General features: G+C 40.2%; 1 protein-coding gene across 1 annotated transcript; it reads right to left on the bottom strand.

The window, feature by feature from the left end:
* Window positions 1-404: 404 nt before the first annotated feature.
* On the bottom strand, window positions 405-22,548 carry TRIM23 (tripartite motif containing 23). The gene is made up of 11 exons (XM_054398219.1): window positions 22,447-22,548; window positions 21,640-21,802; window positions 11,754-11,875; window positions 10,603-10,881; window positions 9,756-9,938; window positions 9,008-9,223; window positions 8,031-8,165; window positions 2,692-2,821; window positions 2,462-2,572; window positions 955-1,079; window positions 405-594 (listed from the first exon to the last, which is right to left on the bottom strand). The coding sequence occupies exons 1-11, from the start codon at window positions 22,546-22,548 to the stop codon at window positions 415-417; spliced, it is 1,746 nt and encodes a 581-aa protein (XP_054254194.1). The 3' UTR covers window positions 405-414.
* Between the last annotated feature and the right edge of the window lie 4,651 nt (window positions 22,549-27,199).

Raw genomic sequence — 27,199 nt, 5'->3', positions numbered from 1 at the left:
TGAGTAACTTGAGATGGGTTTTGGAACCGTTTACTGAATAAGTATTCCTAAACTATTTAAACTTTTTCTGACACTAATGAACTACTGTAACCTTGTTATAATTACTAGATAAACTCCAATGCATATCTTATCAGGGAAGAATTTTAATCTTCGACAACCTAATTTCACCAGAAAGACTTCAAGGCACCCTTGTAATGAGCCCACTCCATTACTTGTAAATGTATCAAATCTCAAAAACACTGTAACGGCGTAAGTTTAATAAACCAATTACCCAATTTAGGATAAAGGGTTATATTGTTCTGTAACCACAAAGTTAAGCCAAGTCCCCTCTTCAGACAGCAGACCTGGCTATAGCATCCTAAATCATGCAAACAAAACTCAACAGTACAACTTTAAATTGCAGCTGCTGTAAAATTAAGCCACATCCAGGACTCCAGCAGCCACTAACTGTCGTGAAAGCCAGTCCAATCCTTCATAAAGTCCTGTACCGCTCCGGGCATCACAGCCCTGAATATACCAGCTACGGCCACAGCAGAGTTTGTGGAGACTCAGCAGTTCTGTCATTTCTTCCACTGAAAGTGCACCTGCTACATCCTGTAACAGAACCAAACAAAAAGACACAACCATTCTTTTCTATTATGTTTAAAGTGTTTTACTTTTAACCAATGGCTTAGAATGAAACTACAGATCACATAAAAGCTTTCCAAAAACATAAGCTCAATAAAGCAGTTATGCATTTACTACTTGCTGCCATAAACCAAAAGTGGTTATGAATCTACTTAAGCCCTCTAGCATTGCATATTTTACCAGCATTAAACATAAGGAAAACATTTACATTTTATGCTTTCTACATTAGCATTCTCTAACCATAGCAGAGGGTTCAGAAAGTTGGAATTTGATACACAAACTGAGGAAAAGAGTTACAGTGTAGGGAAAAATGAAAATCACAAGTACCTGTTTATTAGCAAAGATCAAGAGCAAGGCATCCCGCAATTCCTTTTCTGTTAACAATTTTGCAAGTTCACTGTGTGCTTCACTGACCCTGTCTCTGTGACTGCTATCAACAACAAACACCACCGCTATGAAACAAAGAGATAAATGTTTACACACGTTCAGATATAAACTCTGTAAGCTTTCAAGTTACAAAATTATTTTTGCCTAGCAGTTGTCTATGTGAAGTTTCTCAGCAGTGCACAACTTCAATTTCAAATCCAGGAGGACTGAGAAATGCCTTACATAAGTCTATACTTTTGACTAAAATCTAGAATATGAATTTTTTTGCACAGTCTAATATAAAGGCTTCAATACTTTTAACTACTTAGGTCTAAAATGAGATTTACTATGTGTGGATTGAGTATCTCAGGTTAAATAATTTCTTGATCCATTTATACTCGATCAACTCCTACATGACTGTTTTCCATTAACTGGCTGTAAAATCTACAGGTTCAGCCAAAACAGCATAGCTTTCTTCAGCTATAGACTACACAGTGAAAATTGCCATGAATCTGACACAGCAGCAGATTTTTCTATCCACTAGAGAGTAATCAAGATGCCAGAAAGACTGGAGAGCCAGGGAGGCAGAGCTAGAGGACAGAATTTGAACTCACAGCTTTTGCAATTAAAAAAAACCCAACACCAAAGCTAAACAAAACTTACTGCAGGGTATGCACCAGGTTAACTGCTTAGCTTTCTCTCCAACATAAAATTCTTCAAGGCAGACATGATTCCATGCTACTGGTGTTTACACGGTAAGTTTTAAGAGGACAACAGAAATCTCAAAATACAATTTTTAGAAGTTTGAAAATATGAACAATTTTAGGTGTTAAAGCTTGCAATGAAGGGTAACATAAAGCACATACCAGAGCACATAAAACTGGTGTTTGTAATTCCTAAGTATTTCAGGTAATTCTGAACAAATTAATGACGGAGGACCCCCTTCTAAGCTGGAAAAACAACTGTGGGGAATTTACAGGACAGCATGAGTTTCTAAATTGGTGCCATTTATGTCAATGTTTTCAGTAATACAATCTATGGCCAGATACTACACTGCAATATTGAGTCAAGAGTTACAGAACTTTGTAGAAATTTTTAAGTTGCCAACTAAACACTCCCAAAGACCGAATATTTTCATTTCAAGTGCTATTTAAATTTCATACCTGGCAAGTACTACTTCTCACTGTGCAAACATTGAAATGCTACACCTTATCTGTTGTCAGCTAGAATCACTTTAACAGAGGTTTAATTTTGTTTGGCTCCACAAACTGACAGATTTATGGAGAATACGCCTTTATCAGATGCTATGACCAACTGGATTAAAATTTATTAGCTCATGAATCTAGCAGCTGTACTTTGCATTATACAAAAACTTCTAGAATTATACATTATTTCCATTAATAATCTTTTTGGCTCAGAAATACAATGCAAAAGACAAAATATAGATTTAAAGTTACATTAGTCTCACCTTGTGTATTGAGATAATAATGTTTCCACAGGGGCCTCAATTTGTGCTTCCCTCCTACATCCCAAATAGTAAACTTCAAATTCTTGTATTCTACAGTTTCAACATTAAAACCTGCAATAAAAAAATTAAAGTTTCATAGTCTTGCCCTCTATGAATATAAAATTATCAAATTCTACAAATAAGCCAAACATTCAGAAAACATTCATTATGCTTGAATTGTTGCTACTAACCTATTGTTGGAATTGGCTGCATGAATTCATCTTGCTTTAACTTAAACAAAATAGTTGTTTTGCCAGCTCCATCTAATCCTAGAGTGACAACCCGGATTTCCATTTTTGGTCCAATATGTACCCTGTTGTCCTGAAAGAAATAGCATGTACAAAACAAGTTTAGGAAGCTCTGATTAGAAAACCCTTATGTTTAAGATACTTGCCGCTATCTGTAAAGTGATGAAACGGATGGACTCCAAAAATACAAGGTACAATCACCTTCTGGCAACAATATAAGCCAAAGTATCCAAAAATGTATATACTCAATCTGTAACTTCTGCTCGAGTTTATCACATGCCAGCCATGTGATAAAAACAGTCAGTCTTCTGCCATTATGTTGGTACTTGCTAAAGTTTCAAACTTTTTCATAATTCTTAGCTCAAACTGCATGAAGATTTTTCATAGCAGTTAGAGTTCTCTGACCAGAGAACTCTCTGCTGGTTTTGTAGCTTTTCCACTATGTTTTGTTGTATTATTAATGCCCCCATCTACAGAACTATTTTCTTGCTGAAGGTTCTATAGCCACACCTCTTCACCTCACTCCACTTCAAATCCTCTACAACATTACAGCAGCAACATTATTAACAGAAGCACTAATCTGAAAGAGTGAAGAAAAAAACCCCAAAACCCAAGTCTTGCTTGGAGGCAAGGAAGAATAAGCTTCTATTTGTAGTTTACACCAAGCCAACATGTGTTTTGAGCAAGCTGAAGCTAAGAATGTGATCAAATGGTATGACTAATATGTAGCAGCAAACCATAACCAGTAAAACAACACAGGCTAAGAGCACTATGTATCCCTGAAACATTCTGAAGTACTTAGATATGCCACCTTGATGAAATACCAGAGTTTCAACCATCAGAACAATGTGTGAATAGATTTGTGTTCTTCTAAAACCTGGACAGCATTACGTTTACAAGCAACACACAAAAACCTGTGTCTACCCTACACAGTTTTTTTATTTCTTCTTGTATTAGAAATGCTATTTATTGTGTTCAGAAACACTACAACCTCTCCTGGTACAAGACCAACTTGCATCAGTGTGACCAGATGCATAAATATCTCTGTCACATGACTTGAGATTTGCATGTACACACACATATAAAAACATATATGTATACACATACGTACACATAGGATCCATTATATAGCTGGATATATATCATCATGACATGCAACTCCCTTCTCCCCTGTCACAGATGAAGAAGAATAATTCCAGAATAATCAATACAGATTACATTCAATGACCTTATGCTATTGCAGTCTCCAAAGAGAGTAAAAGCACCTCAAGAAAGTGCTTTCTAAAAAAAAAAAAAAGCTCCTAAAAACATTACAGAAGTCAGCAACATCACAATTCCAAGAATCACATCATAGGTCCACCTAATCTATCGACTAAAGAACAAAGAAAACACAATGGTAACTTCCTGAGTACTCTCCCTCTGTCTAACATCTTGCGGATCATGGACTCACCAAGCCAATAGTGCAGTTTTGAAACTAGCAGATCTTGCTGTCTTACTAGGCTATGAATCCATCTATGTGCTGCTTGAAACCAAAGACAATCAGGGCCTAGAAATCCTTAACATAGAACTCTATAGGCCAATGTTTGTTGTAAAAAATTACTTTCTCTGAATCTGTGAAATAGACTCATATAAGCTGAGCAGTTTCCATGCTACAGCTTTGGCATCACTCAAGACAGATGCTCCAAAACCAAAAGACTAACTGAATATTTGCGATTTAGAAAATAAATCACTGAAACTTACTTGCTTTTCAATAAATTTCCTCTGAATTCTAGATATTTGGATTTGGAGCTGAAGGTGCCAAATTCGACGACAACATTGCAACATGGCATATTATCAGAAAGGGTTATTTCCTTCTGGAGAGGAAAAATGTGCAGGCAAATTCTTGACAAGCATGTCAGTGGGAAAGGTGCAGGCAAAGAGGAAAAAAACCTAAAAAACCAAAGAAGTATGCAAAAGGCATTGAAAAGTGTAAAAAACACCATGCCTCCAGCACCTTTTTCAGTCTCAGTTCTGATTTTGTCTAAAATTTCTGGGGATAAATCTCCCACATTCTTCTCTGTGCCATAAGAGGAAGGAAAAGAGGCAGCTATGGATGGAGCTGTTATGGTCACAGGTTTCTTCGTGGAGGTAGCTCCCTGGCTATGGACCAGACCTTAGTGACAACCTGGCCATCCTCTCAGAGCTCCAGCAAAAGCACCAGTCACCTCAACAGCTCCAAAGGCTGGAGGGCAGGGGCAGTGCTGGCCTATGCAACTGAAAGCATCAGGGAAGTGGAAGAGAAGAATTATGCAGTCAAATGTAGCCATCCTGTTCCAGTTAGCTTTCTGTAAGGTTAGAGTGAAAACAGGTTGTTCTCAGTATGTTTGTACCCTCTAAGAAAGAATCAAAATCCAGTCTGTGATGGACATCAAATTTCTACTGTATGTGATAGTTCTGTCACTTCAGGAAGAACCTTGCAAGAAAAGTTCCTACTCACAGATGCTACACATTGTTTTCTAACAGGTGTCAAAAATAAAAGATTATTGATAATCACAGCTAAAAATTGTCAGATGAAGAACATCTCTCTGTATCAACTACTTCAGCACCTCCATGACTTACCTTTCTGGCAGGTGCACAACTTGACAGCATGCTTGGAAACAGGTAACCTATGACTTGTGTTAAGTAAACTCAGTATTTTCTTAAATCTCAGCATAGAAAGTGCAGAAGAAAAACTCACACAACTCTGATCTCTCGTTTCTTGTCCCTGTGCTTTGTCTTTGTTAAGGAATGTGTTGATGTGACAAAAGCTGTATTTAGGCTTACTTAAAGGTGCTTTCCCTCTGATGTGTTACTGTCTTCATGGGTACTTAGTGTTGGTAAGGGTTACCAGTTTCCCGTACCTGCCAATGTTGAAGCAAGTGTTCTTTACTATCTCAAGTACTGTTTTCTCAATCATTTTCCCTCCCTCCAATACATAGAAATATTTACGATGACCACTGTGTACAACACTCCACAAACACTGCTGTCATTTGATGCACAAATGACAAAACAGCAATCTCTCTCTTCAAATAAGGACCACAGTCCTGGATGAGGAGCCATTTCCCTGCCAACGAGCTAAGTACATGAAGACATTTCAACCTATGGAACAAACGTTCTGTAAGTGTTGGCACTCTTATAATTACATTGTGAGACAACACTAAACTGTGTAGGAGTGTTTATCTGCTCAGGAGTAGGAAGGCTCTGGGGAGAGGCCTGGACAGGCTGCACCAGTGGGCTGACATAGGTGGTGTGAGGTTTATTGAGGCCAAGTGCCAGGTCCTACATTGGGTCATGAGAACCCCATGCAACGCTACAGGCTTGGGGACAAGTGGCTGGAAAGCAGCCTGGGAGCAAAGGACCTGGGAGCATTGATTGACAGACAGCTGAACATGAACCAGCAGGTTGCTGAGAAGGCAAACAGCATCTTGGACTGATCAAAAATACTGCATCCAGTAGGATCAGGGAGGGGATGGTGCCCCTGTACTCAGCACTGTTGAGGCAGCACTGCAAATACGGTGTTTGGTTTTGGGCCCCTCACTACAAGAAAGACACTGAAGTGCTGGAGCAGGTCCAGAGAAGGTCAACAAAGCTGGTGAAGGGCCTGCAGAACAAGTCTTATGAGATGTGGCAGAGGAAGATGGGATTGTTTAGTCTGAAGGAGGCTGAGGGAAGACTTTCGTGCTCTCTACAACTACCTGAAAGGAAAGTGTAGTGAGGTGGGTGTATAGTCTCTTCTCCCTACTAACTAGTAATAGAACAAGAGGAAATGGCCTCAAGTTGCATCAGGAGAGGTTAAGATTGGGCCCTGGTCAAAATTTCTTTACTGAAAGAGTAACAGGCATTGGAACAAGTCACCCAGGGAAGTGTCAGAGTCACCACCCCTGGAGGTGTTCAAAAAACATGTAGACATGGCACCCTGGGACATGGTTTAGTGGTCATAACAGCATTGGAGTGCAGGTTGGACTTGATGATCTTCGAGATCTTTTCCAATCTTAATGATTCTATGATTCTGTATCTACTTACGCTATATGACTTTACAGGAAATCAGGGAAGGCCTTGTGTCACTTAACAGCTTTGAGAGAAAGAAGAGATAAGACAGAGAGAGAGAGAGAGACATAAAGAGGTGTTGAAACAACATGGGTGTTTGGTGTAGAGAGAGATTCTGCTCAAGTTTGTATATCCACCTATTTATTGGAGTGATTGAGACACCAGTACTTTTCCGTGGCATGGTAAATCAGTAAGTGGCATTAGGCCTCTCCTCATGATTTCCTGGAGTGGCTGAGATATCAGTACCAGGCTTTTTTCAGGATGTGGCAATTTAAGATACGTGATACTAGATCTCTGCACACAACTTCCAATTTGTCTCTCAGGGTATTGCCCAGGCTCACAGTACAGCCACTGTAGGGTTTGTCTGTAAAAAGAGACACTGGAAGACTTCTAAGTTCCCCAAGCCAAGACCTATTTCAGATCTGTTATAGCTTAGCCAGCTGCAACTGTTCTCTTTCAACATGCTCAGAATTTGTAGTCAAAATTTTCTGAGTCAGATTAACAGCTCCTAAAAGCAAAAATAGGCATCCAGAATGCTTCTCTGACTCAGCCCTGTGAGATGGTATCATCAGTGAACTCTGAATACACAGAATGCAATTCATCACCTGTGAAATGTGAATGCTGCTTTATTTATGGAAAAATAAGGGTTTGCAGAAGAGGTTTCCCTGATTCTACTAAACTTGGTCTCAGCTGAATAGCGAAGGCAGGGGTAGAAGTGAAAATGTTGCATTACTGATCTGGCAAATCAGTTATTACAGAAACCCAAATATACTGAAATGACAAAACTAATTATTTGGAAGAAACATAATTTCTGGCATCAGAAGGATTGGGACAGGATCCCCACGGAAGCATCTATTTCCTTATAGTAAAGACTTCAACAGCAAGCATTAAATTCTCAGTTTCATCACAGCAACATCAGATCCTATCTCTCCTTCACCATTCAGAACTAAAATAACTCATAAAGCACTTTTTGTCCTTTAAGAGTTTCAGACTTACTTACTTTCCTACATGAAAAATTATCACCACTATCACTACTCCAAATAATTTCATCCTGATGGCACTCGTGACATGTTAAAAGCACTAATGGATACCGATTTGGCTAAATTTGTTGCAAAAAATATAGGATCATAATCAGCGTATATTATTCCTGCTTTCTTTTAGATTACATTTAGGATATCACAAAGTAGATAGCTATACTTTCATTACATTAACAATACCTTTGTGAAAGTGACAGGTATGCTAGCATCCAGCTGTACATGGTCCGCAAGTTCTGTAAACTGCTGCTGCTGTTTCTGTAATGTCTCCAGCAATCTTGTAATTTCCTGTTTGGCCAACACTACTCTGCAGTCATCCTAAACAGCCGAAGAAAACAAAAGCATTCCTTTCCTTTCAGTAACTTATTTAAAATAACCAAACACAATATGATGATTATAAGAGACACTAATGTAATATAAATAATTTTAAATAATTCATATATCATTCCAGCATCTGGAATAGAGCAGATACTTTGCAGCATACAGTAACACCTTTAACACAAAAAGATTATTACCCATCCGTTAATGATTGAAACATTTGCATAGATAAAAGTACACCCGACTAAGCAACCAGATACTAGCTCTACACAAATGAAAAAGCTAAAATAACACATTAAGTAATTTCTCATACTGATTACTGTTTGCTGGTTTGGTATTTACTTGTCATTATTGCTAAAATAAGTAAGCGATCCACCCGATACTGTCAGAGAGCTGCTTTCTTCCTACATTTAGCATGTTGAATTACTCGTACTGCAAGTGCTACTTAGAGTTACTTAGCCCTAAAACTTTTTTCCTATCAGCATTGTATGACAACTGTCTTCAAACACCTATATTGGTCATTGCAACTGTAAAATCCCATAAACCTTTTGCCCTTTTAGCTTCAGTTTCATCTCTCCTTCCCACTAACCTCATAAATAACCAGAAATAACTCCCGTCAAGAAAATTACACCATAGAATCTCCAGCAACTGGAAGGCTTGATGCTTTTGTACTAATTATATTTGTCTAATACCCCCTTGTAACAAATACTTCAACCTCAATATTGTAACACTGTAAAGGACATAAAAATGCAGAGTAGTATTTAGCCTTTTCATTTGTAGTCTAAATTCAATAAGCAGTTCTACATATCTTGCCATATGTTACGGCTCACTCACCAACCTACCTGTTGTAAAGTCTTTTCACAATGAAGGCATGCTGTTGAAACTTGTGACAAGAGAATGGTCATGTCTTCTTGCTGTTGCCTAAGCCAAATCAACTTCTCTCTCACATGAGCATCAACAACACTAAGAGCCATTTCCTCCTGACGACAAAGGGTTTCATGAAGATCAGAAAAATAGGCTCGGACACATGAGCGAGCATTCTCTGCAGTCCCTGGTACCTACAGTGTCGCAGTTCGGAAATCAAGGATTAAGGACACCAGTTGTTTCCAGAAGCACATTTTTCCTTCTTTTTTTTCCCCCCAGTTTCTAGCTTATGCTCTCATCTGCTTGGCTACATCATAGTTCAAGTCCCAGTTATATAAAAAGTCTTATTACGATCCTCCAAGAAGTTACTCCACCAATCGAGCAGCTTATTCGTATGTATATGCACATTATTAAAAATGATTAGGGAAAAAAGCTTCAGCAGTATCACAGCATCTAAGAATAGATGCAATCTGTCACAATAGCGCAATACTGTATTAGCAGCTACACAGCTTTCTCCGTGGCCTCCCTGTTTTCATGCGGCCGTGAAACACTGTAACAGACTGCACATTCCCCTCTATCAACTGGTTTAAACCTCAATCCCAATTTGGTAACAGTTAAGAATTTACAGTCTTGTCTTATAAAACCTATGCACAATATTCAAAGACATTCCATATCTTGATTATTATTAGAAGCAAATACTCTTGGGGGACAGAGAAAGAAGCATACATGTTCAGTATGGGCCATTCCAACTCCATCTTCAACTATTTGTTCTCCTCCTTCTATATGTTGAACAATTCCAACTAGTTTTCTGGAATAATCTGAGATTTCTTCTGTGAAAGTTCTTATACAGTGGGCCATGTCTAAAATGGATGCACGAATCTGGTTTGCTTCTGGTTCCAAGACAGAATGCTGTTAATTAAAAGCAACATATCAATAATCAATCATAAATATTTTCCTTAATAATCTTTTCTATTTTACTGCTACTACAGATTGAGTAGTAGTAAAATATACATGTGCTATATACATAGTAGTAGTAAAATATATATGTGTATATATATAGAGAGAGAGAAGGCAAGTACAAATTTAAAGCCATCTTGCAACTTAAAAATGCAATCAGGAGTTAGAGATTATGCCAAGACTAAGACAGGCATTTAAGTACTTATACAAGCAAACACAAAAGTTTTCTCTTTACCACAATCAGTTTTAAAAACAGTTGTTCAGCTGCACCAGGCTGGGTAATCCTAATGTTTGTATGATGAAAACAGCTTTCAGAACTGGTGACTGAATGCTGTGAGAAGTTCAGAAAAGCATTGGATAAATAGGCTGTCCATTTTAGTATATAAATAACATACTGTGGTTATTATTTAATGGGCTTATTTTCATTGTGGTTATTATTTAATGGGCTGTTTCTTGCAATTTTACCATAGCAGTAATCTGGAAAGAAGGAAAACCTACAGAGTAGTATGAAGTTGCTTCTGTAAAGACACATCAAGAATCTCATCTTTTGTACTTCACTTGGTTAAAGAACTATGCAAGCCACCTCAGGGGACAATTAGAAACTTAGTAGTAGTACCTTATGACCTTGATGTTTCCCATATTCTTTGCAGACACAACACATAAGAGGACTGGCTTGACAGCCCTCTTCTAAACAAACAAACTCAATAGCATGCACTTGATGTTGGGAGCACATGGTCTTCTCATGAGGCTTATCAGCAAGAGGCACACGTCTGTGTTTTGCTAGTGTCTTTGTAGAATGAGTAAGCTGAGAACAGTCCGCACACAGGTGAGTGGCACAAACAGTGCAATATACAGATGCAATGTGGGCTTCATCTTCATCACAGCGAATGATACTCTAAGAAAAACAAGAAAAAATTAAAGTTATTAACATCTAATCTTAATAAAATCAGAAGACCCATCACAAGCCTGAAAATACTTTGTTTAAATGGTACACAATAAGAAATATTTCAACTATTTTGAAAATTTAAGTTTTCAATAAATTCTTTAAAAAACAGGTCTCCTTTACAGTCAAACTTTTCTTAAGGTGTTCAGCAAGTTTTATAAATCCAAAATGGAAGTTGTAAATTTTTGGAAGACTACGTTAATTCAAGCTCCGGTCATTCTTTCCAAGGCAGTTATTACAAAGAAAAAGTAATTTAAAAAGTTACAGACAGACAAAACACTGATGGACAGTTAGGCATGTAGAGCAGTTATCTACTCCTAGAATGGCGCTGCATGGTACTTTTTGCATACTAGTTGTTAATACAGAAATTATTAAATTTGCTAGTTTTGGTAATGAAGTATTATCACATAATGTAGTGATATCAAACAACTATAAAAGGCAAATATTCAGGAAGACAATGACTTGAAGTCTTTAGGAAGACTTTCTAAGTTTTAGAAAATTGTCCTTTTATAACGATAACTACAATATCCAAATGAGTAACTTTTTCTAAACATCCTAAAAGCCTAGAAAAGGAGGAAAGAGTAAGCATGCTTGGCAATACCTTTTTATTTTCTGCTTTAGTCAATACAGATTAGCATTTAATAATGAAAAAATTAATTGAAGACTTAATACTAGATACTGAAAGAAAACAGCATTATTAATAAAATTACATTTGGCAAAGTGGTGATTTTCCCTTTTTTTTTTTTTTCTAAATTCCCCTTATGTTTAGAGATAACCTCCAAGTAAATGCAACAAATTTTTTTACTTTTTTCAAAACTCAGTACCTCTCCAGATAGACCAATGGCTTCTTCTGCTGTCCCACACTGCCCAGCAGGTCCATTCTGCAACCGTTCCAAGAGTTCCAACAAAGCAAAATTCTTCTTCAAGCCCCAGACACCAGAATCTCCTATTTTGGAGGAAGAGTAAAATGAAGGGGAAGAAAGGAAATAAAACCTCAAGCAAGTACCATCATGAGAAATTCTACAAACTACAGCTGAGATTCTGACAAGTACTAAGTGCACGTTAACTACAGTGATATTAACTGCAATAACTACTACTTTTTCTATGTAATCTCACACTACCTTTACATCCTCTTCCTTCTACCATGGAACTATTTAACATTTGTGCAGATTTTCCCTACTTAAAAGATTCCAAGATTATTAACTTTTTTTTTTAAACCTTAGTAAAAACACTCCTAGAATAATCCACAATAGCTAACAAAGAAAGACTCCAAGGAACACACAAACTCTAATGTGCCTCATAAAAATTAGTATTTTGCATAACTATGTAGAGTGAACAGGTCTATCGTACTAACTGAAGCTGTGAGGAATTCGACCGACAAACCCCATTCCTTAAATCTCAACATGTAACACCTATTGCAGATCTGAGTCACTAAAAACTGATTAAGTTAAAACAACATTCAGAAAGACAGGACCACTTACAACATTATTTGATAAGCAAAGAAGATATCTCATACTTTCTAGAGCAAAGCAGAAGGTCATGTCTACTCCTGTATCATCCTCATTTTGTAGATATTAACATAAAGCAACATAATGAGAAATAAAACCACAATTGCTTCCCAATGCTGCTCAATGCTACCTGCATAGGCCATGTAGCATTTGAGAACTCTAGTGACTGCTTTTCCCTTGGCTTTTTTCAGCATTGCCATAAATTTAAAGACATTTTCTCAGGCACAAGGCAAAGATGCCTTTGAACCTGGATCTCCTTCTATGATCAGGTGACCCGCCTGGTGGACGTGGGAAAGGCTGTGGATGTAGTCTACCTGGACTTCAGCAAGGCCTTTGACACTGTCCCCCACAGCAAACTCTTGGCCAAACTGGCAGCTTGTGGCTTGGACAGCAGCACTCTGCGCTGGGTTAGGAACTGGCTGGAGGGCCGAGCCCAGAGAGTGGTGGTGAATGGTGCCACATCCAGCTGGCAGCCTGTCACTAGTGGTGTCCCCCAGGGATCAGTGCTGGGCCCCATCCTGTTCAATATCTTTATTGATGATCTGGATGAGGGGATTGAGTCCATCATCAGTAAATTTGCAGATGACACCAAGCTGGGAGCAGGTGTTGATCTGTTAGAAGGTAGAAGGGCTCTGCAGAGGGACCTTGACAGGCTGGACAGATGGGCAGAGTCCAACAGGATGGCATTCAACAAGTCCAAGTGCCGGGTGCTGCACTTCGGCCACAACAACCCCATGCAGAGCTACAGGCTGGGGTCAGAGTGCCTGGAGAGCAGCCAGGTGGAAAGGGACCTGGGGGTACTGGTTGACAGCCGCCTGAATGTGAGCCAGCAGTGTGCCCAGGTGGCCAAGAGAGCCAATGGCATCCTGGCCTGCATCAGGCATAGTGTGGCCAGCAGGAGCAGGGAGGTCATTGTACCCCTGTACACAGCACTGGTTAGGCCACACCTTGAGTACTGTGTCCAGTTCTGGGCCCCTCAGTTTAGGAAAGATGTTGAATTGCTGGAGCATGTCCAGAGAAGGGCAACGAGGCTGGGGAGAGGCCTTGAGCACAAGCCCTATGAGGAGAGGCTGAGGGAGCTGGGACTGTTTAGCCTGGAGAAGAGAAGGCTCAGGGGAGACCTCATTGCTGTCTACAGCTACCTGAAGGGAGGTTGTAGCCAGGAGGGGTTTGGTCTCTTCTCCCAGGCAACCAGCACCAGAACAAGAGGACACAGTCTCAAGCTGCGCCAGGGGAGGTTTAGGCTGGAGGAGAGGAGAAAGTTCTTCACAGAGAGAGTGGTTGGCCATTGGAATGTGCTGCCCAGGGAGGTGGTGGAGTCACCATCCCTGGAGGTGTTCAAGAGGGGATTGGACGTGGCACTTGGTGCCATGATTTAGATAGGCATGAGGTGTAGGGTGACAGGTTGGACTCGATGATCCTTGAGGTCTCTTCCAACCTTCTTCATTCTTGATTACTTCCTAGTAATTACAGAAATTTCAGGTTGGAACAGACCTTGGGATGTCACCTTGCCCAGTCCTGCTCAAGCAGGGTCGACACAGGACCCTTCATTGAAAACACTTTTCTATTCTCAGGTTGCCCCTCTAATTAGTCACTCTTGATTTCCAGAAGTATACAGTTGTGATTCAGCAATGGTAGTCAACCTATAGCAGTTAATCAAATAAAACTTTCTAGATTTTGCATATTGAGAAGAATGTCAAATTCTGTCTACTCAGACCTTGAACATGACTGTCCCATTTGAGGAACGTCTGACAGTATAATACTAAAATACGATTTTTTTTTTCTTTTCAATGGGGCTTCATGCTGAATTCAGCACAAATTTCCAGGATAAGTGTCACTTCTGTGTGTAGGTTTGAGGGGGTTTTTTCTTCAAAACTGGGAGGGAAATCAACTTTTGAAGCTGTTTACTGTCCAAACAAAACCTTTATTACTGCACTGTTTAGAACCAGTTTAACTTCTAATTGACACTAGCAAAGCTGTTCGTATACACTATGAAATCCAGGTAGAGGGTGTAAATACTTGCTAACAACTCCTAATTTGGAAGGGACAAGTAAAGGAATGTATGTGCTCTTCTTCCAGCCTCAGTTCTATGATGTCTTCTACTGTTGTCATAGAGATGTTATTATGATCAATTAATCAAAACTGGTAGAACAAGGACAAACCAACCCTCATTACAACTTCCAAACATCCTGTTTTCCTAACAAATACAGTTAACCCATGCCTATGACCATCTTTTAATGTTATTTTTATCTGTTCCTGAAACAACTGCTAACTGTAACATTCCCAGTGGTCAATGGATGAACACTGTTTTCTACAGATATAAATGGGAGCATATGCAAGCTGTTCTCTCCTCCAACACCCTCAAGTGGTACAAAACAACACTCACTGTCTGCTTTTAAGAAATGCTTACCAGTCAAAGACCACTCATAGTAGCAAAACTGCTGCTTCTGAAAACAGGTCTATCAAAGTAGTATTAGCAGCTTTGAAGTTAGGCATAAAGCAAAGGAACAACAGTGCTTTCCGCAGTTACCACTTCAATGACGAAGACTTCTCTGCTACAGGTAGCATTACCAACCTCCAAACTAAGCTCAGTGCACTCCACAAAATAAACTGCGAACAAAAAAATTAACCTTTGTTTGCTACAGATCTTATAGAAGTTTATAGAAGTTTTGTTCTGATTTTCCACAATTACAGTCAGCACCAGCACAGACATCTGCCTTGATACATTTTGACTTCATAGCTTAATTATGTTTTACATCAAGCACTCCCAGCAGGATCACTGTGTTCTTTGTAAGAGAGACCAAGAAAGAGTCACCTTGCTGTTCTTACAAATTGAAGAAATACAGACCATAATATTCACTTTTAGAATCTAAATTACATCAAACCAGTTTGAGTCTGGATTTGCTGACACACTATCTACACCCCTTTCTAACTGCTAACTCCCAGAAAGTGAAGCACAGAAAAGCAGGTGGATAGTTCTCCTCTACATCACTTAGAACAGCAGTGCCCTGTAACAAACTGACTGTGCACAACCTCCAGTTACAATACATAAAACACTCATGTTAACAACATACTAATACAATGACTGCTGATTCTAATATGGACCTCCTATCTCCAGATTAGCCACTAATCCAGACAGCCATTAAGAGCAGAGAATATATGGGTGTACACACACCAAAAGGATAACTCTACTTATGAAATAGGTTATAGCAAATTAACCTTTAAGTAAACATTATCTTAGCCCTTAAGCAAACACTGGATAAGGCTGAGAGAGAAGCTGTTCAATCATGATAGTTGTTTTACAAAAGTATTTTTTTCCACAGATTTTAATACTTTTATTTAAAAAAATTAAATATTCCCCCCTCAGTTTACATTCTCCTGTCTTAATCATGTTAGTTCTGTTCTATGTCTAGTATGAAGAGAAAGCCAAGACAGAAAAGTCAAAGCAGAACTTACTGAAGCACAGCCAACAGAAAAGATACTTCTGCAGCTATTGTGTTTATTTTCTGGTTCCTAAGTTAAAGCTCTCAGGAGAAGCAAAGTTATACTGTTTTCACATTCTTTCTTTAACTGTTCATTGCATTTCCCAGGATTTGGGAGTCAATGCATTGTCATCGCACTGTCAATCTTGGGTACAGATAGAAAACCAAGCAAAGCTCACACAGAAACTATTAATCTATAAAACAGAATTTATAACCAGTAAGTATCCTATAGAACTCACATTATCAAACAAAGTCATGTCTCACTTCACTGGTGTCTAACATAAAGTTCATGTATTTGAGAAAAAGTCACTTTGCTCCTTTTTGCACTAAGCCTACTATAAAATTGCTACATAGTCAACATGCACATTTTCAACACATCTGAACAAGTGTTCACTTTGTATTTAAAAACACAAAAAGAAGAGTCAAGTAAATCCATCTATTTAATCTCTTGGACTTGAGCTCAAATTCTGCTTTGGTAAAAGAGCGTAGTGATCTCATCCTTGGGCTTACAAGGGATGTTTGTGCCCGTTACAAGACCACTGCTACATCATTGAACTGTCCCTTCACACAAGAAGAAGAAATGAATTACAGGAAGCATGCCAGCAAGAATTAGATAGTGACAAAGTGCAGATAGTAAAACCAACTTCAGCCAAAAACACAAATAGCATTTTTTAAAGCATAAAGCTTGTCTGCAAAAGGATTACAAATAATGAAAGGAAGAAAACAACTTTTGTCTAAACCTCTCAAAAAAAAAAGAGAGAATGTTATGTTATAGCCACATTTTCTTGCATAATGAACTTCTAGCACTCAAAACACTAGAAAAGGAATACATAACAGTATCAATGGAATGGATCCTATGAAGGATGCCAACATCTGCACACCTCATTTCAACAGGAAAATAGATTCAGACTTGTAATGTGATGATGGCAGGGAGTTCACCAGAGCCATAAACTGTTAAAGGTTTCTCTAGCATTACTAGAGAATCTCTCTAGCATAGCTAGAGACTCTAGCTAAAGTCAAAAAAACAGAGCCTCCAAAGCCATTACATAATCATAACCTTCTCAACAGTTCCCTGGTCCATCTAATCAAAACAAAACACAAACACACAAACAAACCCAAAGAAACAAACAAAAAATCATTAATCCAATACAAAAAGAAGAGAGTAAGCAGTTTGCAAGAAATTATTCACCTCTTCGCACAAAGCAAGATACTTCAAGGAAAAGGCTTTAGGAAGAGTCTCTTCTACAGAGATCATCTTATAGATTTCTCCCAAATGTATTGCCTTAGTCAATATAATCTCCGCAATACATAGCTTCAAAATTTTGAAAACTGAAAAAATTATTCCATTAGATGTTTTTGGTTAAGGAATCTTAATCCAGCTGAAGACAACTGCTAGACAACTCACATACCTTCAACATGTACATATTAATTTAAAATTCTTCACCAGCAGATTAATCCCAAGCAACTTCATTAAAAAAAAAATCTCAAAACCACCCTATGGTTAGTCCACTTTGCAAAGCAATACGGTTTGGGCAGTCTTTACCAAATACTTTCTTTCATAGCAAGATTTAAGAACTATGAGAATATTTTGCTAAGCATGTAAATGATGTGTTGACAATTGTGACTTACCAACTAAAAATTTCTGGAAATCCTGATTGACAAAGTATTTCTAAACCTGCCTTCCCATCGTTTTTTGTATATATATATATATATAAATATATATATATGTGTGTATATATATATATATATATATATATATATATATATATATGAGACAAGCCAGTAAATTTAGACTAAGTGTCCACTTTGGAAGGAAGATGTCCTGGTTTTGCTGGCATAAAATCATAGAATTGATTTTCTACTCAAGAAAGTTACATTTTTTTAGAAGATTGCAACACTTGATTCAATGACAGTAAGTTGGTAAGACATTTTCATTTGTAGCTAGCCATGATATGTGGGTTTCCATAATGATGAAAGTCTTTAACAGCTTTGAGTCAGCCAGATGCTAAAGATAGGAGGAGCAAAAACCAGGCCAGCTGACCCATGCTGGCCAACAGAAGCATTCCATATAATAAACATTACACTCACTATAAATGCAAAAGCGTACTGGGAAGAGTCTTCTCTGATGGCCACCATCCCCAAGAGTCTTGCCTGTTATTTTCCTCCAAAGGCCTACTCTCTTGCTCATTGTGACCACTGTGTTTTCACTGTGGCTGTGACACTTGCAGTGTCTGACATGTACACCTCACAACCACTAATTTTGTATTTGGATTAGTATTAATATTAGAGGTTTTACTATTATTATATTAAATCTGTTTCCATTTCAACCCACAGGTCTCGTTTCCTTTTCTGGATTCCCTTTCCCAGGGGTAGAGGTCATTTGGTGATAGAGTAACTGCCTAAATGAAGACAGGAAAACAGAGCTGTATCTATATATAGATCCCAAGCGTTTATTTCATGAAGTTTTCAAGACTCCTTGAGAAAACTTGGATAAACATAGGATTAAGTGATTAATTAATAATGGCAAAGGAAAACAAGCAAGTCTGTCTGCAGATATGTTTTGGTCAAATGACCAACTAAAAGCATTAATGAAATCCAGTAACTGATGAAGGAATTTTGTTCCCCATGAGTACCCTTACATTCTGATTATACAGCTTCTCTTCCAACAGAACTTTCTCCCGGCAGGGGTCCTATAACCTATGTTTAGACATTAACAACTCCCTGAAACTACTTCATTAAATGGAAAAATGGTAATTGCGGAAATGGGTGAAAATGGAGCTTCCTTCCCCACATGCCTCCCCCTGGCCTCCACTCCTAAGGCTTCAGAAGATCCAAGTGCAGCAGTTGTAACCAACAATGATAACTACGAGGTGACTATGGAGATGCCTCAAAGAAGGGCCATGATGAGCTGCACTCCATGAAACACCTCATATTTACATGCTGGAAGTACTAATATTTCTTAAGACAGTTCTTACAAGCTGGTAAGACTAAAAGTAGCTATGACTCTCCTCTGCCCCAAATCACCACACAGAACAACTTTACACACAAAAATAATTTTACTGTCAAAATGTTTTGCCAAAACCTCCCACCTCTGAGTTTTCTGAGCAACTGCTGGTAACAGATTATCCTTCTATTAATAGCCAGCAGGGTGGAAATCTGTCCTACACAGGCAGATAGAAGTGGCTTTGCATTCACAGGCCCCGGTCCTCATGGGAGATTTCAATCACCCTGACATCTGCCAGAGGGACAGAACAGCAAGGCATCAGAAATCCAGGATGTTCCTGGAATGCATAAATGACAACTTCTTCCTCCAAATGATGGAGGAACCAACAAGAAAGGGTGCTATGCTGGACCCTGTTCTCACTAACAGGGAAGGGGTAGTGACCAATATGAGGCTCAGGGACAGTCTTGACTGGAGTGACCACAATGAATGAGAATTTAAGATCCTCAAGGCATCTAGGAAGATGGATTCCAAACTTACAACCCTGGACTTCAGGCATGAAGACTTTGTTCACTTCAGGGATCTACTGGCCAAAGTATTGTGGGACAAAGAGGAAGAGGGTCCCACAACAGCTGGTCCATATTCAAGGATCACCTTCTCTATGTCCACAAGCAAAGCATACCCACAAAGAGGAAGGCAGGAATGCTTGGATGAGCAAGAAGCTCCCAGACACAGTGTCACACAAAAAGAAACTGTACAAGGACTGAAAGAATGGCGAGCTAGAATGAGTGGCATATAAGGAAGCTGCACAAGCAGCAAGAGACATGGTTAGAAAAGCTAAAGCTCAGAATTAAGTCTAACCAGGGAGATCAAGGGGAATAGCAAAAGTTTCTATAGGTACATTAATGGCAAAAGGCAGACTAGGGAAGGTCTGGGCCCCCTCAGAAAGGAAGCGGGAGAACTGGTGACAGGTGACATGGAGAACGCTGAGGTTATCAACAACTTCTTTACCTCAGTCTTCACTGGCAAGGACTCCAGCCACACTTCCATAATAATGGAAGATAATGGCAGGGGCTGGATGAAGGAACTGCCCATTGTGAGCGAACATCAGGTTTGTGACCATCTGAAGAAACGAAGAGTATACAAGTCCACAGGACCCAACTGGATACACCCACAGATACTGCGGAAACTGGCAGATGAAGTCACTAAACCACTCTCTATTATATTCCAAAAGTCATGGCTGTCTGGGGAAGTCCCCACTGACTGGAAAAGGGGAAACATAACTCCCATTTTCAAACAGGGAAAGAAGGATGATCCAGGGAACTATAGACCAGTCAGTCTCACCTCTGTGCCCAGAAAGATCATGCATGGAGCAGATCCTCCTGGAGGCACTGCTGAGACACAAATAAAAAAGGTGATTGGGTACAACCAGCACGGCTTCACCAAGGGCCTGATAAAACTGGTGGCCTTCTATGACAAGGTCACAACATCAATAGACAAAGGGAAAGCAGCCAACATCATTTATCTGGACCTGAGCAAAGCCTTCAACACTGTCCCATACAACATCCTGGTCTTCAAGCTGGTAAAATATGGGTTTGACAGATGGACCATTCAGTGGATAAAGAACTGGCTTGACAACCACAACCAAAGAGTGGCTGTCAATGGGTCCACGTCCAAGTGGAGGCCAGTGACAAGTGGACTCCCTCAAGGATCAGTACTGGGACCAGTCTTGTTTAACATCTTTGCTGGTGACAGGGACAGTGGCATTGAGTGTACCCTCAGCAAGTTCGCTGATGACACCAAGCTGTGCGGTGCAGCTGACATGATGGAAGGAAGGGATGGCATCCAGATGGACCTTGACATGCTGGAATGGTGGGCACATGACAAACTCAGGTTTTGTTAAAATTGAAACTCAAAAATATTATGGTAAGATACTTTCAGATGACCAGGAAAAAAATGCACAATTAAAAACTAAGAAGTGACAAGTCCCCTAGCATAATAAAAACGCTACTTCTACTTTGCAAGATACAAGCAATGGTCTTGGACAGAAATGTTTCACAATTGGAGCACTGAGCTTCTGCCCCTTAAAAGCATATTGTAACAAGTCTTGTGCAGCTGTACTGCTGCAGATAAGAAACGGTTATTACCACAGCTCTTTTAGCTACAGCTTCTAGATTAGCAATCACTCATGATGCTCATACTTACCATCTCCTTCCCCCAAGAAAACAAACCCCTCTTTCATACAAGACTGATTTCTTTTCTGACTCCTGCTTCTGTGAAAGCATTTCAGAGTGCTTTAATGTTGCTCCCAGTTTGGTCTGCCATCTAGCAGATTCTCTAACTGCAAAGTAAATTCTTATTTGAGCAAATATATTTAAGTATTACTTTTATGGATTACTCGATTAGGGATCTCCTTTGAGGATCTCCTCCTTTCAAGAGGTTTTTTTCTCCTGTGCTATTCAAAACTGCTTGAGGCAGTCCTATTTATGGTAATTTAAAATAGTCTCTTTGAAAATGTAAGTGCACAAAAAAACTTTAATATATATAGAGTTTGCAAGCCCAGGTTTGACAAGATAAAGACAAAACATTTGTTTTCTAAGGTATCTATTTTACTAGTGTTTAACAGTGCTAAGAGCTTCTCTGAATGAAAAGGAACACTGCACATTCATTACTTGGAAATAATATCACTAAGCAGAGCATTATGAATCTGTATTCAGCACTGTCTTCTAGATATCCTTGGCTGACAGGTTTTAGCAAATTTACACTTAAGTTTTCTTACCTAGTTCAGTAACCTGTCGATCAAAAGGACAACGAACTGCTCTGCCATGAAGAGGAAGCCGGGTAAGACAGTCATGGCAGACAGTATGGCCACATAAAAGCAGCCTGGGAACTTTGTCACCTTGTAAAGAAAATACATCTTCACACACTCCACATTCAAGAACCTATAATTTCAAAAGAGACCACATTTGGTTTTGAGCTGATAAAAAGGCAACACTTCATACAGTAAGCCATATAACTCTTTATTTTGCAGAAGTTCCTACAATCACAGCTGGTTATTAATTTTGCTTTGCACATACAAAAAACAACCAACCGAATATTTATAAAGCAAATAAACAAACACGAGAACATTTTAACTCTTCTGCACCCCACCACCACTTCAGGTCCTTGCCCGCGTCATTTAAAGCAATGCCATATCTGAGGATTCATTAGACACCACCACCAGCTAACTACCTCAGGGAGCCCAGATGTTTCGTTTTCTCCGAACGCGTTCCCAGCTTTGAGGCTTGCCACCTTTTCCCTCACAATAGCGGCCTCCCGCCTGGAAGCCCGCGCCGAGGCACGCCAAGGCAGCACGACTCTGTGCGGACGAGGGGAAAAAAGGCCTCCGAAGAGGCTTTCCCCAGCCCGAGCTCGACCGCGCCCCGCCGCCTCAGGGGACGCCTCCTGTCGCAGAGACCCCTCGCTCCCGTTGCCACCCCATGCTCCAGATGGGGCAGCGACCGCACAACCCCGGCAGCCACAGCCTGCCCTACCGCAGTACGGCGGCCCAGCCGAAGAGCGCGAAGGGCGGAGAAGCCCGTCTCACCTTCACTGCGACCCCAGCCGGCCCGCGACCGCTACCACCAGACCCCCGACCACCGTCCTGCCCGGCACCAGACCCGACCTTGTTTACACTTAGGGCTGCCATCTTGGGGAGGGCGGAGCGGAGCACGCACGGGCAAGAAAGCGCGAGCAGGCACCTCCCGCCTGCAGCACTGCCCCCGTAGGCGCATGCGCCCCGCCGTACCGGCCAGCTCTTTCCGCTGGCAGAGGGGACTTGCGTTTGTCGTCGTCGGGTGGCGAGCGGCCGTTGCCGTGGCTGCCGGAGGAGTACATAAGCCAGCATGCGAAGGCGGTGGTGGGAATTCTGTAGACCTCTTTCGGCGCATTCATCCTCCCCGTTCGCTGGCGGGGGTGTTGTGCGAAAACCGGATTCTTTCACCCGGTTCTGTTGTCAATAATTCCGGGTTTATCAGGCGTGCTCACGAGAGCCTCTCGTGGCGCACCCACCCCTAGCCGTGGTATAAGCCTCCATCTGACAGATGAGTGTAATTCCGTTAGCCTATCAAAGGGTTCTTCCGGCTTTCGCCGCCTCGTTTAAGACTTTCCACACACAGAATCCCCGTCCAGTCGATTCGCGATTGTCATGTTGGAAAGTATTGCTTCTAAAGTATGTCTTCCCTTCCAGTTCCTGGGAAGGGCCTTTTTTCTTCATTTCCACACAAACAATACCATCTCTTCCATTCTGGTACTGTCCATAATGATTGATAACTCCCACCCCAGCCAAAGATTTTATTGTATTTGTGGTATTTTCTCACATCCATTGTTCCATTCGGGCAATCAAATTTCCCTGTTCCTGTTGGGGGAGAACATCTCTGCACACACGTAAAATATGTCATTCCAAAAGTACGGCCACATACCCAGTGTGCAACAGCCAATATACAGACAGAGCAGAGGCATTTCATTTATCTCAGAGATGGGCAAAGTCAAGAGCTAAGTGGCACTCCACAGTGCTAGCTCTGTTTCACACATTCATACAAGCCGCAACAACATGCCATTCCTAGTTATGTCTATCTATTGATACTCTATTTCTTGATTGTTTTACAGCTTCTTTGTCTTCAGTTAAATAGCATCTACAAAACTGGTAGTGTATGCTCTGAGAGGGGTAATCTTGCAGACAAGGGGCTCCACAGCTTAAGGGGATGTGTGTTTTAGTATTATGACGTGTAACAAGTAACATTTATTCATTAGGAACATAACTGCAAAGATTTTATGTCTTCATGGTTTGTTGATAAAAGTTTCTTCCATTGACAAGAAGCTCTTGTTTCTTTACGTCTGGATGGCTTTGGTGTCTTCTCAATAGCCTTTTGTATTATTTTGAAGGAAGTTTCTAGCACAAGCCAGGCACAATCAGTCTTTCAGCTACTCTTCAAAGATACATTCCCTTGCAAGGAATGCATTGTTTATACATTGTTTATCAACTTTATACCATAAAGCCCCATATCAATGGTCCTCCTTAGAAGACCAGTGCAGGACATTTAACCCTACCTTATACAGTATCATTATCAGCTAGGTATTTACTCAAACTATTTCACTTAGATAACAATATGCCTCACTGTTTTTAATTATTTTCAGACTTTTTTTCCATTCTAATTCTGCCATTGTCTGTCCTACTGAAGTTAGTTGTTGTACATTATTTCTTCCAGGATACTTTAACTGGAATTGGCACTCCCATTAGGGGTATTCCCTGGTTCGCATGGGTACAGTTGGGTACAGATACAGCGATTTATCTATTTACTACATGTACAGTCTTCTGCATTACTTTATGAAACAGATATAGATCCCAGGTAGTTCCTGGTTCCCCATATTCCCCATTGCTCATCTTAATCAACTCCAGACAAAAGATACAAATGATTTATCTTAACCTTGCCATGTCAAAAGTTTAGAAAGCTAGTATACTTGCACAAACAGACCAAAAGTACACGTAACACAATTAACAGGCCTACTACAAAAACAGGTGTTTTGACTGAACAGCTCACAGTTAGGCTGTCCCATGCACAAATCATAAGTATCTTATCATGAATTCTTTGCAAGCCTTAGTTTTGATGGTCCCACAACTTGAATCCTCCACCATCCAGTTTGGGCCACTTTTAGCTTAGTAATGCACCCGTGAATCAACATCGTTCAGCTTCACTGCTGAATCAGTAGCAGTGATAAGGTCCTGTCTATATTTCTTTCAGAGGTTCGTCCTTCCAGGTCTTGAAGGTAAACCAGATCTCCTGGCTGAATGGAATGGGCTAGCGAATCCAAAGGTACTGCATCTCTTTAAAGAAGGTATATCTCACAAATACTGGGTCAAGACTCCAGCAGCTACGCTCATCCACAAACAAATCAAAGGGTTGAGTTAGATTTGGAAGACCTAATGCAGGTGCCTTCATCAAGGCCTCTTCAATCTGGTCAAATCTACATCAATATTCTGGTGTCCATTCTAGAACCTCCCCCTTCCCTTTGACGCTTCATATAATGGGCTTGTTATTATTCCACAATTAAGTATCCACATTCTGCACCAGTCTGCCATTCCCACGATCCCTTAACTCTCACTTGGAAGAAGGAAGACTTATCTGACAAATTACCTCTGGGCGATCAATCCCTAGTTTAATTTCTCCTTGTGAAATTTCAATTCCTAGGTAAAGTACAGTCTGTTGCACTACCTGGGCTTTCTTTTCTGAAACTCTTTACCCTGCCATTCACAAGAAACTTAAAAGACTTAAAGTTTTTTCCTTGCATTGCTCATTTGTGTGTCTGCACCAAACAAGCTGTCACCAAATTGTTTCAGACATGTGACCTTAGGTTCTTTATCTGGCCATATTCCAAAAATTTGGCAAAATCATTCTGCCAAATAGTGGGGTTATTCTTAAATTCTTGTGGCAACACAGTCCAGCACAACTCAGTTCTTCCTGTTGATGGCTCTCCCATTCAAATGCAAACATCTGTGACTTTCTTGTTCCAGGTGAAAAGGTGGGGAAAACCCTTTAATAGATAGGCTAACTGGATTCCACTCATTTGCCAGAGGTACCATGGCTAGGGTTGAGTGATAGTTAATACATCTGTTACTCTGGAAATTATAAAAAATAGAACCATGGAAGGTGTTTCACAGGCAAGAATGATGACTCTGTGGAATAGGATGGCACTGGATATGTTATTATAATTGAAGGAAGGTGTATGCATAGTGATTAATATTAGTTGTATGTACAGGGACCAGAGTAAAAGAATATCTACTGATCTAAATTAAATATGGAAACTGTAACAGAGGTACTGCATGAGGTTCAGAGAGATGGTACTTCTGTGGGGGTGTCTGAAGCATACCATTGTTTAAGCATCTGGTTTCTTGACCTAAGACTGTGGGTGAAGCTAATTTTAATTGTCTTAGTAGCAGTAGTTGTAAATTTTGTATGCATTTATGTAGTAATCTGATGTAAATTTGCATGCTGAAATAAACTAGTTGAAATAAGTAAGATTTGTCTGAACTAAATAGACTCAGACAAGTCTTAAAGGAAGGAAATTATTATCAAAATGAAACTTGTTGAGTAACCACCTAGGTTATAGTGATGATCAGGGGCTTTATAGAATCACAAATTTGTTTCACTTGCAAAAGACCTCTATGATCACTGAGTCCAACTGTCAGCCTAACACCAGCATGGCCATTAAGCCATGTGTCATGGTAGGACCAAACAGGCCTAGCATAAAACCCACACAGACCCTGATGTGTCTAGACATGGTCCCCCTCTCCCCCGTCCTTCCTGCAGAAAGTTGGGATTACATGGGAAAAGGAACAAACGGGATAGGACCATGCACGTCTGGTAAACAACTTCCCTTCTGGGGTCAGAGCAAGTGTACTGGCCACTGCTCCTCCCTGACCAGGCTTATGTTTCTGCCTTTTATGGCCACAGCCTGGCAGAACCCCTTTTCATTGGGTAACTCTGTGCTGGCTTCAGTTGCCCTATTGGCCCAAATGAATCTTGGGCAAGATATATATACAGATTTCTAGTTGCCTTTGCCTTGCTCAAGCCTTGCTTGAATTGCCTTGTTTCAATTGCCTTGCTTGAACCTGTTCAGACCTATCTTGCTTGAAGTTGCCTTGAGTTGCCCTGCCCTGCCTCAAGTTGCCCGGTCCAGAGGCTGGGATAAAAGCCATGAGCCTATACACAGCAAACCAGAGAAGCCACGAGCTTAGGAGCCGGAGCCAAGCCTGCTTCCCCTTGCAACCAGAATTTTGCCATGCCTCAGTTTACCCAGGATAAAGCAAGTGCCCATCACAAGAAGCACCGTAAACCACCTGCTGTCTGCTGAAGCCAGACCAGCCCTAGAACTGCATGGCACCTTCTTGCTGGCAGCTTGCTGTGCCAGCGCCATATCAGAGTGCCCCAAAAGCCTCAACAGCTAATAGCAGCAGCACTCCCCACTTGGGTGAAATCAGCTGTGAGTAACTAATTCATTGCCTCTTTGGCTTAACGGTTCTTGTTGAGTCTCCCTCCACTCTGGTTGGGCGCCATTTCGCTCCCAGGGATTTTCTCTTTCCATGTTACATTCTTACCAGTTTGCATAAAATTGTAAAAATTGTTATATTTGCCTAGATGCTGTACATTCCCAGTGTAAATATATATTCTAACCATCCATTGAACCTGTTGAATAAGTTTTTGGCATTTTTTTTCATACTAATAAAAGGTTATTAATATTTTTATTAATGTTTGCCATATCCTAAATCAATCAAATAATATCTTCCTTAACACCATGTCCCG

Source organism: Indicator indicator, chromosome Z, assembly GCF_027791375.1.
Source record: "Indicator indicator isolate 239-I01 chromosome Z, UM_Iind_1.1, whole genome shotgun sequence".
In the NCBI taxonomy this organism is placed as follows: domain Eukaryota; kingdom Metazoa; phylum Chordata; class Aves; order Piciformes; family Indicatoridae; genus Indicator; species Indicator indicator.
This window is presented reverse-complemented; position numbering and strand designations above follow the sequence as displayed.